Source organism: Capra hircus, chromosome 11, assembly GCF_001704415.2.
Source record: "Capra hircus breed San Clemente chromosome 11, ASM170441v1, whole genome shotgun sequence".
NCBI lineage: Eukaryota > Metazoa > Chordata > Mammalia > Artiodactyla > Bovidae > Capra > Capra hircus.
The window spans coordinates 38653213-38667202 of record NC_030818.1 but is presented as its reverse complement, the minus strand read 5'-3'; the positions used below and the strand labels follow the sequence as shown (position 1 = coordinate 38667202).

The window sequence follows — 13990 nt, the reverse complement described above, 5'->3', positions numbered from 1 at the left end:
TTTTTTCATGTTCTACTGGAATTATGAGTTTATTAAGTATCTTTTCCATCATTTTTAGGGATCAAGGCAAGAGGGAGAAGCTGTAGTATGTACTCATTCTGCCATTTTGAAGTGAAAGTATTGTCAAACATTTCTGTGGTGGCATGAAAAATAAAGAATTAAATGGTTGTGTAAATTGTTTTTCAAACATACTCTTCCCATGTGAGAATCAGACAAATGCCCCTTTTCTGCGTTTCCAAAATCACATTCTGTGATTGGTCATGACAGGGCCTGTGGCAGGCTGAACGAGATGTAAAGGACAGAACCTGAAAGTACATAGTGCAGCTAGAATCTCTGTGTGGTCGATTGTCCCTTCAGTGTTGATGTGGGTCCTTCCCCTAGCCTAATGGTATAAATTGCTCACAGGTCTAAGCTCTAGTATCTTAAAGGACTCACCATTGTTTCTGTGAACTGTCAAGATCATTGAACTTTGGAACTCAGAAGACTACTAAGAAGCTTAGAGTAACTCATATGTTGTCTCCATGAGGCATGTCAGGACATCGAGGCTCCATAAAGTTAAGTTGTTCGAATGCACAAAGCTAATAATAGTCACATGCCGAACTTGCTGCCCTAAAGTCAGCCTCACTAAGCCAAAGGCCTTTTATTCAATGCTGCACTTAGTAAACCATACTGCTCCAGCTCAACATGCTAACACTAACTTGTACTGCATTTAATCCCACCAAAAGTCTACTAATCATACAAAGTTGTACCATATGAAATTGCTGTTTTTATAATCCAGAGATGGTCAAATATTGGTAATCTCATATGGTTCAGTCTGATATACTGTCCTTTAATTGTATAATGAGATGGAAAATTTTTTCTTTCAGAAGTAAATATATGAATTCCTCATAGAAGTATCTTGAGCTTGTTGGGAATTTACCTCAATAAGCCAGCTTGAAGTAGGCAGATTCTTTCCGAGGATGGGTGACAGGATTTCTAACAGAATCAGTTTGTCTTTGAGGTGAAAGAGGATGAGGCAACAGAAAGCTTGCCATAGAGTGAAAACTCTGGAAATGAGAAGTCACGAGGAAATGTAGCACTTCCTCAAGATCACAAAAATGGGTATTTGAGGGAAACTTATCTAGGTCTCAAGGATAAAGGAAGCTCTTACTGGTAGCCAAGATACTGTGGTTCCATGTATTCCCTGAACAGTCACATCCAGAGTAAGGAACCAAAATATGTTTATTCATGTGACAGTGGTAGACATTCTTTAAAAGTTCATTGAATTAAAGAATAAGATTGTCAGTATTTTGCTGGATGCCACACACGATCTAAATATTCTTTAGTGCATTTAGCATGTGCTAGAAACTTATAAAGCATGAATTTAAAAAGCTTAGATTCTTATAGACTGACAGCTTCAAGGCTGGTAAAGGTAACCTACCAAGATATGTAAATTAACCTTTTTTTCCAGGGAAAATGAGATAAATAATCTGGTCACATAAAAGAAGGGTATCACTCAGTTTTACTGATAAAAATTTGGGGCAGTAGCAAGATTCAGACCCTGAGCTGTCCATCTACTATGCCATTTAAAGTAGGGACTAATGCTAAGTGTAAGAAGCCTTGTTCCACAGTGATTTCCAAGAAGTATGTCTGTCCTCTGACTTGCGTCTTAAGTCATTCTTTCCTCAAAAATGCAGAAGTCTCTTAGAGACACCAAGTTTTCCATTTCTTTAATAGTTCCCTTCTAGTTTATATCCTTCTGACTACTAATATTTTAATAATAAATAATGGAGCTTTAATATTAACCTATATGAATTAAAAGTAATAGATACCTAATTTTTAAATATTCTTAAATATCATTCTAAAGTTTTTAACTACATTATGCTAAAAAAAATAGTGAATTAAGGAATCTCTAAATATGAAACCCCTCTTTAAGAGCATATTTAAACATGCCTTTGTTTTATATTACTATAATTATTGTCATCATACATGAGCAATATGATACTTAGCAACTGTGAAAAATCTCAATTTAGGGAAAACATTTTGAAGGAAGAAAAACACTGGGATTAAATAATTTATTACCATTGCTAAGATGAACACATATACTTGATACTCAATTTTAACTTTAGAACTTTAAAAAAATAGTTTTAATACAGTATCAAAATTTACACAAGTATTTTGTCAAAAGACCAGTGTTCCTTGTATTAGCTTCTGCAGGCTCTACTGCAGGCACAAAACTTTTTTAAAATGTCTTCAGAGTGTAGGAATACAACAATTTAAGGATGAAAGCTTTTCAAGAAAAGGTGTAAATATAGCAAGCAATTTTCCTTTATAGAGTAATAATAGTCTTAAAATATATAATGTTTTAAAAGAAAAGCTTAAATAGTAACCCAATTACAATAATTAGAAAGATAATTCTATAGCAAATTAATTCATAAATATTTTCTCAGAATAGGATTGCCTTTTCATCACAATAACATTCAAAAAAGTATAACAGTTCCTTCACCAATGACAATTAATACATGTGTAATGAGCCCATTTAAAATCAAGAGCAACAGAATATCTGCTATGAATCAAATCTGAGTAATTTAGAAGAAAACTGGGAATCGTTGCATCCCTACTTTTATAATTTTATATTACAATATAAACTTAGCATTCGGTGGGCCTCTTGCACATTCATACAAGAAACTATCATTGCATTTGAGTAAACACAAAATACCTATCATAGCATTTCCAATACACACAGTCTATTATTTTATATATATATATATACCAAAAATAAGGAAAAACTAAAGCTAGCACACCTCCTTTTCAAATCTCAAGCAATCTGAACAAGAGCTTTTAGCTTCAATAATGAAGGACATGCGTCAATTTCATAAAACGTTAAGATAGCTGCTGTAGGCTACGAAAGCTTTTTCCATAAATGCAGTGCAATATTTTAAAGTTTACAGAAAGCTTATTAAATATAACAGCATGTCTAGAAACTAAATTGTAGAAACTGACATTTCACAGCTGGAAACACTTAGAAAAATTGTTTGCTTGTTCTTTAATTGAAATTGTTAATATTAACATTAATGAATACACTAAAGATGGAGGTTGATATGTCCCCAAGATGTGTCTTCATGAATAATACATTAAAAAGAAAAGAAAAGATGTATTTACTTTGATCAATTTAAGTAAATGGCACTCTGACAATGCACTCGACAAAGTCCTGCTACCCTTCTAGCTGGTAAGGAAAACTGATGTGGTATTTTTAGTACCTCGAAAGTCAAAACAAACTCCAAGAAACCTAACCTTATCTTGCATCCAAAGTAATTATGCATCAGGAACTAGTATTTTATTGACTAAAATATAATAGGTGACCAACTCTCCAACTTGGGAAGCTGGAAACCACTTGTTACCTTCAACAACATGGTAGAACACTCCCACCATGATATGCAATGATTCGATTCTATCAAAACCGCTGAGGCTCTACTGGACTCTTCCAATCATGCAGGTTTCCCCATTACAATCTTAGATCTGAAGAGTCCAAAACATTTTAGTTCTAATGAAAATATTGGAACCAAAATGGTGATTTTCAAAGCTACCTTGTTTGAGATGGACTGTAGTGAACATCAAAGTGAGAGACAAAAAATACAACTTCAGCCATACTAAATTTTATCGAGGGAAAATATGTGCAATGTACAATTACTCCAGGTCTGTGGAAATCCACTCTTTCCTCTCTTATCTCTCTGGCAGTGGTGATGTCATGTTTGAAAGAGAGTACATCTCACATGGGTCCCTTGTACTGGTTTCCAGACAAATGTTGCCTAATTCCAGGACACGAACCTGCAGCATCTCCAAGTTTCCTCCATACAACCTTAAGAAAAAGAAGAAAAAGAGTAAGCATCCTAATTGTCCTGTTCCACCAAGGGGTGCGTATGTTGTTGTTTTTTTTTTCAGGGGGAAATCTATGAGAAGGACAAAGGAATATAAGACAAGAGACAAAATATTCACACGAATGAGCTCAAAAATAAAATGAAATGTGATGCAAGTTTCTAAATCATGAGAACTGCTCAAGAGACAGGAGTGCCATGCTTCTTTAGCAATCAGGGTCAAAACTACAAAATGATATGCCAACTTACACTGGTTATGAGAGTGGTCCCCAACTCTGGCTGTCCACTAGGAATTATTCTTAAACAGGTAGGGTTGTCTATTTTTTTTTAATCTGTCAACATGATTCTAGTGTGTAGTTAAGAATACATGAGCAAAATCATCCTGGTTCCCATATTATACATCTAAAATGAGGAATACCAAAATGTTAAATAACTAAGAACAAAAGCTCCTTCACTGTCTCTAGTGGTTTAAAGTCCTGAGCTAGTAGCCTTAGGGTCACTAGTAGATTTCCCTTGTTTTCCCTGTGGAATGGGGGCCTTACTGTTGCTGCTGCTGCTGCTAAGTCGCTTCAGTCGTGTCCGACTCTGTGCGACCACATAGATGGCAGCCCACCAGGCTCCCCCGTCCCTGGGATTCTCCAGGCAAGAACACTGGAGTGGGTTGCCATTTCCTTCTCCAATGCATGAAAGTGAAAAGTGAAAGTAAAGTCACTCAGCCATGGCCGACTCTTAGCGACCCCATAGACTGCAGCCTACCAGGATCCTCCGTTCATGGGATTTTCCAGGCAAGAGGACTGGAGTGGCATGCCATTGCCTTCTCCAAATGGGGGCCTTAGTTATCATAAATCTTAGCTACCCAATAGTATATCTCAGATTACCACAATAGAAAGCATTCAGATGCAGGGAAAAGATAAGAATAAATTCAAGAGTCACTAAAAACAATATATTAAAAATCAGGCTATTTTAAAGGGACAATAGCAAAGGGTGAGATTAATAACAAGTAAAACCACCGAATCCAACAATGACATACCAATATACTACATTAAGAAACCACATAGTAACAGTCATAACTCTCTTAGTGTTTCACTGTTAGGATTATGATCAGATTGATTACTTTCACAAAAATTTACATTGCTCTAGAAGGCAATGGCACCCTACTCCAGTACTCCTGCCTGGAAAATCCCATGGACCGAGGAGCCTGGTACGTTGCAGTCCACAGGGTCGCTGAGGGTCGGACACGACTGAGCAACTTCACTTTCACTTTTCACTTTCATGAATTGGAGAAGGAAATGGCAACCCACTGCAGTGTTCTTGCCTGGAGAATCCCAGGGATGGGGGAGCCTGGTGGGCTGCCGTCTATGGGGTCGCACAGAATCGGACACAACTGAAGTGACTTAGCAGTAGCAGCGGCATGAACATAAAGCAGCTGGTTCATCAATACTTCTTTGTTTTCTCTTTTAAAAGAGCAGATATTCCAGAGAAGCAGATTTCTAGTCAAAGTAACACATAAGCATGTAGGGGTCTGTCTACCTTCATTTTGAAACCTATGGAACTATTCATCTCTGGGTGTGAGAGACACTACTATGTGGTAGAGATGTCCTGTCATATTTGAAGGGAGCTGTAGTTATGGTCCTTTAATATTTGGGAAGGAATTTCCTAGTAGCTTAGATGGTAAAAAATCCATCTGTAATTCAGGAGACCTGGATTTGATCCCTGGGTCAGGAAGATCCCCTGAAGAAGGAAATGGCTACCCATTCCAATATTTGTGCCTGGGAAATCCCATGGACAGAGAAGCCCGGCTAGCTACAGTCCATGAGGTTGCAAAGAGTCAGACACAACTGAGCATGTATAGCAGTAAATGGTTCAGGCTGCACCCAAGGGACTTAGGCAAGTATCCTTTCTCAATACACTGACTGAAGAGGGACACATTCCGAATCAGGAAGCCAACGGACACTGTGGACTTTCCCTTTCTAGCTCTTAAATGGTATTACATCTACCCAGAATGCTTCAACGTCTTGTTTAAAAGCAAAGGATAGATTCAAATGATCAGGAACAAAAGGCATTAGATGATTACAACTCCAAAGTGTTGCATACAACTCCCTCTTCAAGTATTCAAATGTAGAATGTAATGGGCCTTAACCCTGAAATTACGTGGTGAAAGGAAGCTCAGAGAAGACAGAACTTTGAAATAAGCCAAAGACACTAAGACAGACACAGAGTAGCAACTTGTTAAATAAGTAAGAGAGCTGAACGGTTGGGTATCTGAGACGGTTACTGAGATGGAGGATCAGTCAAGTATCTCAGCTGCTCTCAGGGAACTGACAAGGGCCAAACAGAGAAACCTAAGATAAAAGTATTACTACAAAAAGATAGATAATAGACTGTTTCTTAGAGAACAGTATATTTTTGTGGTAGAGCTTGGAAGAGACTAGAAGCATTACATGCTTATTAATCAAAATGATGGTGCTGTGAAGAAAGGTTGTTAACGTCTATAAAATGGAAGACTGTATAGATGTTAACCTATTTCCAGAAAGAATATCAGAGATGGATATAAACCTGAGTCTTTTAACTGATCTCACGTTATGAGAAAGCTTTACATTTCTGTAACGTTACTGTAAAAGCCCATAGTTCCTCTTAATAGGTTTCATAATCTTATATACATTATTGCTTAGAAATTTTGAAACTGTCCCACAAACTGTATTTTTGTTTATTCTCCAATATTTGCTATGTGTTCTTGATGTGGATATAACTTACAATGGTGACACAAATATTTTAAATCAACACTTTTTTTTTCTTGTGGCTTTTAAATAATTTCCAAATATAACAGTGCTAACAATCAGATTTGAACTAATTTACTTTTTTTGTTTTTCAAAGGCAAAAACAGAAAAGATGCCCTAGAGAACTTTCAAAGGTAAAAAGCTCTTGGCTTTCTGAAGGCAACAATAATTACCACTGTGTGTGTCCTTTTGAAGGATTTTGGAAATACAGGCAAATCAAGATCAATGCAAAACTAATCAAGATCCAATTCATTAGTGAGTCCCTTCTCTAAGAAATAAATTTTCTAATATCTAAAAATATTTCATCAAAAAAAGAGACAAGAAACAGTCCTGTGTTTATTTAGACAAATTCTGGCATTGAGCACAATAGAGATGGTTTCCTCTGTAAGATACATTGATTTTCATTCTTGAGAAAGAAAACGGAAGTGCCTAGATTCACTACAATTGGGAAAGTGGAAAGAGCTGGTCCTCAGAGAAAACCTGGGTATATGCTTGACTTCTCTATTCATTAGAGGACAATTGGGGCAAGTAACTTAATTTCAGAATCTTAGTTTCTTCAAGTATAAAATGAGAGTTCCTACCCCGATTGCCCAAGACCTGGTACGAAACCCAGGCTTCTGAATTATGAAGGAGCCTCAATATGACTCTGAGAACCACTGAAGGTATGACCTCCTATGGTCCCTTCCAGTTTTACAATTCCTAATGTTTGAACTTTAAAATTTATCTGAGGGAGGTGTTCAAATTGAAAAGCTTAAGAACAGACAAAAAGCTACAGAAGACAAATAGTGACACATTTAGGAAATCATGACATCTGGAACCAATGACCATTTGAAAACAGACAACAGATATGTAAGAAAGAAAAGCACCACCACAAGCAAGCAAGAGACTGTGTGCTGGGGCCAGAGTGCTAAATGGCCATGGACTTATTTAACACTTCCTGGATTCTAGGATGCCTCAGGGAGGCAGGTAAAGGAGATACCTGGTCCTAATAGCCTAAAGCTGAAGGGTATTTCTAAGCAATTTTGATATCCTAGTGAACAAAGGATAAAAGTACAATGAAACACCAATTCAAATCAAGCTTAAAATAACTGACCATGAACTTTTGCTTTTAACAAATGTCTTCCCCATCATATTCTACTTAGTTTTAAATAAGTTCTACAAATTATATTCTTGATTAAATGATATATCCAAAGCATATTACTCAAAAATTAAAATTAAGATTAATCAAATCCAAACCTCAATAATGATTACACAGGCTAAGCATTGTGAAAATAGCATGTCTTCCCCCCCCCCCCCACACTGTATTTCTGTGATTTCATAGGTAGAGTTCTGTGTGGCTCTCTCTTAAGTTCATATCTATCTCTTACTATTTTGAGATACTGCTGGGCATGACATAAAGCACACATCATATGAATGAAGAATGTAGCAAATATTACCTATTGGGTTGGCTAAGAAGTTCATTCCAATTTCTATGGAAAAAACAGAACAAACTTTATGGCCAACCCAATATTAAGATGGTGATTTTTTTCCCCAAGTATTGTTACAAATAATCTGCAGAAGGCTGTGTTTTCTTTATCAAAGGTTTTTAAACACTGCTCTTTAAGGAAAACTATGAAATGGAAACTGATTTATTTTATCAAAACTAGTAACATTTAAGGAAATCTATTGTTCAGAAACTTTCACAGTTCATTCTGGAACACAGAATTGGCCGATTCTTGCTCACCTGCATATTTTACATGACTATTGTGTTAAAAAATACTGCAATAACATTTACTAAAGACAATCAAGGTTTGGTTTTACTTTCACATAAAAATATAAAGGCATTTGGCCAGTATTTTAAAAGTGGGTGTTCATGAAGCAAAATCTAAGCTATGATGAGGCTTTCAACACAGAATACACAATAAAGCACATTAAACTTACATTGCACATTTCTCTGACTATAGCTTTTTCTGTCTCACTAAGGTCATGTTCATACTCTTTACCCTGTTGACGATCTATAGTTTCCTGAACATCCAAGACCTGGATTTGTTGAAAAAGAAAAGCAAATTTCACATGGAAAAAAAAAAGTTTGTTAGTTATGAGTAAAAATCATCAAGGAGCTCCACTTTGTAAAAAGAAAGAAAAAAAAGAAAAAACCTTAGTTTTTTTCCATGTCTGCATATCAGAGTAGGTTAGTATATGGCAAAATCTTTTAAAAGAGTTGATTGTTCTGAAAGCTATCTGGAGTCAATTCTGCTTGATTTTCAAATGGCCATTAAGAGCAATCTATTGCATCACTAATAGTCAATTGAATTCATTCATGTCCAAAATAATTAGATGCATTTAGTTAATCTGGTCATTAAGATAAAGCTGACTGTCAACCATTTGGAGATAGTCAATAAATCTTGCTCCAATGTAAAGACTGGCATGTAATTAATTATATTACTCAACAGTCCAAATGATATGTAGACACGGCCTATAGAAAAAATGACTAAAAAGGATAATAGTGACAGGTGAAACTTGTCAGAACCCATAAGAACTTTTAACATGAATGCTACTGACCTCAGAGTTCTTGCCTAGATTTGTTCCTGGTGCCTAGGACAGGACTATGGAGACAGCTCTTTGACAAAAGCAAAGAGAAGGAATGGCTCCCCAGTCATGAAAATATGCGAGCAACACTAAGTATTTTTCATCTGAGAATGAGATGCTTTTAAACAATTTTAGATTCTACCTCTCTAAATTATTCCTAAATGAATTGAGAATAAGATTCTGTTCAAAATGTCTTTAAAAGTTTCATGTCAATACTCTATATAGTACAAAAGAAGACAAAACTTTGGCCTTGAGTGCTGTTTGTTATTTTTCTCTACATCAGCTTCTAAATCAAATCACTGATGTAGTATTAAAAAAATGTTTTTCCTAAAAGCTCCTGTATAATCCACACTGAACTGTAACACTGCTAAACTCCTTGGTTCTATTGCCACGGTCAATGTTGATGGCCACACCTAAAGGTGTCACCTGAGAATTCATACTTAAAAGCCTGAAGCAGAACCTTACAGAATCAGTTCACATTCTTTTTACACTTAGAGGAAATTATTGATGATGCTCAATGAATATTCATAGAAAAGTTAAAGCACTCCTTGGAACAAGCTCATTTGCCCACAAATTCGATTTATTATGCACCTGAGAGAAGTGTACTTCAAATCAGTTAATTTCTGCTAAATGAAGTGAGGCTCCAATTAATAGTTATGAATTTTAAAGCAAGAAAAATGTGGCATATTTCAAGTGGGCAATTCCTCACATTGATTTACAACTCTTTCCCCCAAACTATGACCATGGAGTTTATTAAAGTTTAGAAATTTTTAAAACTTTACAAGAAGATGAGAAACTGAGCCACTGTTTCAACTACTACTTTCAGAACAGAAAAAATGATATAAATCAGCTCTAGATTGATAGCCTTTTAAAAACAAAACATGTCAAGAGGCTACATCTTTTTTTTATGTTGAGATATTCCAAAGATGTGTTTCCCAGAGGCTATGTTTGCACATATTTCTGTCTCAACTCATAGAAGCAAGTGCATTCTATATTCAAGAGCCTCCAGTTACCCAATCAAGGTGCTTTAGTTGCTCAGCATTACCCATCAGCCAAGTGAGGACACTTAATGTGTTCTGATTATAACATAATATCTTCCTCTTAAGATAAAATTTTATATGAAAATTCAAAAATGAATTTGGAGAAAACTGAAGAGCTCTTCCTTGCCCTCCCCTTCCTTTTAGGCCATACTACCACAGCTGCATTGAGAAACCAGGGAAAGACGTCAGTGTGACCCACTACACTGATCTGATTCCAACGGCACTTGTAATTGAATAAGGCAATGGGCTGAAACAGGTTTCAGTTTGGAAAGCAGGGCAGTGTGTCATTTCTGAAGTATGTGTAGATACCAATACTACAGGCTTGAAGCCACTCCTTCGTTTTTCCATTTCTAAAGTGTTTTCAGATTGCTAGTGCCTGATTTATGCTCAAGTAACAGCTTGTTTAGCATGCTGTTCATACTAAACAGTATCCAAATGCTGTTGCTAAGAGCAAGCCAGTTGATAAACCAGCAGCTGTCAGACAAAGGGCATGGAGCGCCCCTCATTCTGGTGTGCCTTCCCACAAATTCCCCTCAGTTGTTCATTTTGTGAGGTTTCCCAGTCGAGACAGGAAACGCCAAGTTCATTGCCACTGGCCCCCAGCATAGTTGTACCACCTCCCCTTATGAGCAATCTGTAAGTGATTGGGAAAAGCACACTCATTTTATCTAAGTTACAGCAAAATGTAATGAGGGAGCTAAATCAACTGCTAAAACAATCATCCTCAAGTCAAGTAAATATTTTGAAGTTCTCATCTACTTCTTTGCTTTTCTGCATGCCAAGTAAAGTGTGGCCCACTGCATAAGAGTGCCTCATCAGCCTGTGGATAAATCATTCTGAAACCAAAACAACTTTAGAAAAGTTGTAAAATCCATGTGGCAAAAGCAGGACTGAAGCACTCTACCTACTTTATGGCTCAAAAAGGTTTAGTCAAGGCTGCTACTGCTGCTAAGTCACTTCAGTCGTGTCCGACTCTGTGCGACCCCGTAAACAGCAGGCCACCAGGCTCCTCTGTCCCTGGGATTCTCCAGGCAAGAATACTGGAGTGGGTTGCCATTTCCTTCTCCAATGCATGCATGCATGCTAAATCACTTCAGTCATGTCCGACTCTGTGTGAAATGTTAGGAATTAGAGATAAATTGGAGGACAGTGTTTTATACTTTGGAGCTGATGAAATTTCAAGGAATTGTCTCAGTTTTTAATACGATTTTTATTGCCTGCAGTTTCTTCTTAGGTAAATATTTATATTGCATATTATTAATTTTACTTATTGGAAAGCTCATTAGTGGTAAAGAAAAATAAATGATAAATTTAAGCCACATCTTTCTTTATTGCAGAATCTTAATTATAAGCCAAAAGTAAAATATCTTTATGAATAAGACCAGATGTCTATTTTCTATAGTCTATAAAGAGGCATTAACTAGAGTTTGAAGACTTAATTTCTATTTAGTGGTGAACAGAGTAGGCTTTTGTTTATTTGAAAACTTTTGTTTTAGTAAGTTGCATAACGTACTTCAGTTGCAAAAAGAAAAATATGGTATATCCTTCCTTATCTTGGCTAGCTATTAAGTTCCTGTATTTGAAGACATCCATGTTACAAACATTGCACAGAAAATACCTGTAACAATATTTTACACATACATGCACATCGGACTTTAACTTCAATGCAGATAGATATGAATCACATTACTCAAAACAAAATGATAAAATTAGATTCAATTCAAGCATAAGTACTCAAACCCACTATTAGTTTATAAAATTAAAATCATTCTTCAAAACTTAATATTAAAAAATTTTTATACCATACGGGTCAAAAAATAATCTATGGTTAAAACGAGACCGTGAGGATTACCAGACTATAGTGAACAAGCCACAACACAACTGAAGTACTGAAGAAATGGTTGTACACAGTTGGTTACCTTAAGAGAGTGTACCACGGGTTCAGGCTGCTGAGAAGGTGTGGTATGTCCACTGAAGCTAGCTGGAGAGTTGGGTGAACTGTTACTCCCATCAGCCCCAGATGACAACCTAAAAGAACCCTTAGTAGAAAATCAACAACTTTGTTATTAAAACAAAAGTCGTTTATAACTGAAGAGATGTCATTCAATATTCAATTTCACTGCCAAATGAGAATTAGCCATTTTTTTTCTAGCCTGTCATAAGATGCTATCAACCTGTTAATTGGAATACACTTGCTGCTTGACCAGCAAAAAAAAAAAAAAAAAAGGTAACCAAGAGCCATCTCTATGCATTTTCAGATGTCAGCTCTGATTTACTGAAGAGAGCAATGCCCCCTAAGGAATGCCCATTAAGAACATTTTAAGAAGGATTTTTGAAACTTAAAGATACTCAAGAGTAGGGAATTTGTGAGTTACTCCACATTTGAGTTAAGCATGCTCACTCAGCATGGCAAATGTCATGTTCCATATGTCTCAGAAAATGCAGACACATCACATTGGAGAAATGGTGTCCCTCGCCTATGGCGGAACATTTCCCAAAGAGATTTAACCATAGGCAACATTTTCTTCAAGAATTCTCTTATTTTACGAACTTTTAAAAAATGAAAAAAACAGATTGCAAATTACATATCTGCAGTTTAGTGACTTTTCAACTGAACTGCTGAGAAGTCAGAACCTGGGCATTATTAATTTGACCTGCAAGAGTCACAGTCACCCATACAGGAAATGGGAAAAAGTAAAAATGTCACTTTTTCCAGGGTTCCTTGGGAAAAATATTAATGGATCAGGAAAGAAAAAGAACAGCAGTGATCTACCCTCCGAGCAAAAACAGTCTAATGGGAATTTTCCTGTTTTTAGGGTCTGAGAGATTTTAATTTCTATTCATCAACAAATATGCAGATTTTTTCATACCTACTAGATTAATAACTGTTTCCTTTAACTTGATCCTATGAATCTAATCCCCTGAGAAGGAGCCATGGAAGGCGCATCATATGTCGATTCTTGGTAGGAAGAAACAACAGTGATCTGGGACATTAATTTTCTAGCATCTACAGGAACACTTCTATGTTGTTCATTTTAGGGATGGGTGGGAGAAGCTGAGCACAGCAATAGTTACAGGTATGGGTTTTATACAAACCATGCTAACTGCAGAGAAATTAACTCTTGCTATTGATTTTTACAGAGATTATTATTTATAATGAATTTGGAATATCTTCTCCCTTCCCTCGTCACTGTCCTTTCTATCTATATGTCCCTGAAGGCTGTCCTTGCCATCTCACAAGCCAACTGAGGCCATGTTCTTTCCTATGCAATCAGGTCAGGTCCTGCCCCCATCCTCACTAGCCAACAGGGAGAGGAAGCCATGGATTATGACATTTAGGTGACCTTTCAGCTTCTGTTTGCCACTGTAATTAATGATGAAATTAATAGCAGGTGATGACATAGGACATACAATTATCTCAGCCCAACCCCCTCTGGGAAAGAAATACAAGGTTTGTTTTGTTGTAATTTGAATCAAATCAGACATAGAGTGCCTAAAACAAATAATAGAAAGTAAACTATATGAAGTTTAAAGATGATTAACAACAGGCACATGCCCCCCATCCAACCACCAAATTTGGACATTCTCTTCCTTTGTAGAAATCAAATATTTCCAAAACAAATGAGGAACCAAAGGAAGTTCTTCCCTGAAAAGCTCTGGTTCTCTACTATTCTCTTTCCTTACCAGTACCACCCTTAGGAACTCTTCAGAAAAGGTTTCTGAGGTTATACAGAGTACACATCCGTGTCTC

At 36.4% G+C, this 13990-nt stretch overlaps 1 protein-coding gene across 4 annotated transcripts in view; it reads right to left on the bottom strand.

The window, feature by feature from the left end:
* Positions 2021-13990, bottom strand: part of CCDC85A (coiled-coil domain containing 85A) — a 221677-nt gene continuing 209707 nt past the window's right edge. For 2 of the 4 annotated variants that reach the window (XM_018055267.1, XM_018055268.1), the window contains exons 5-7: positions 12159-12278; positions 8552-8650; positions 2021-3838 (exon numbers count right to left, since the gene is read on the bottom strand). In XM_018055267.1, coding sequence (XP_017910756.1) covers positions 3749-3838; positions 8552-8650; positions 12159-12278 — 309 coding nt within the window. In that variant the 3' untranslated portion in view covers positions 2021-3748. The remainder of the gene's footprint in view (positions 3839-8551; positions 8651-12158; positions 12279-13990) is intronic. The other 2 variants (XM_018055269.1, XM_018055270.1) reach the window with 2 other exon arrangements.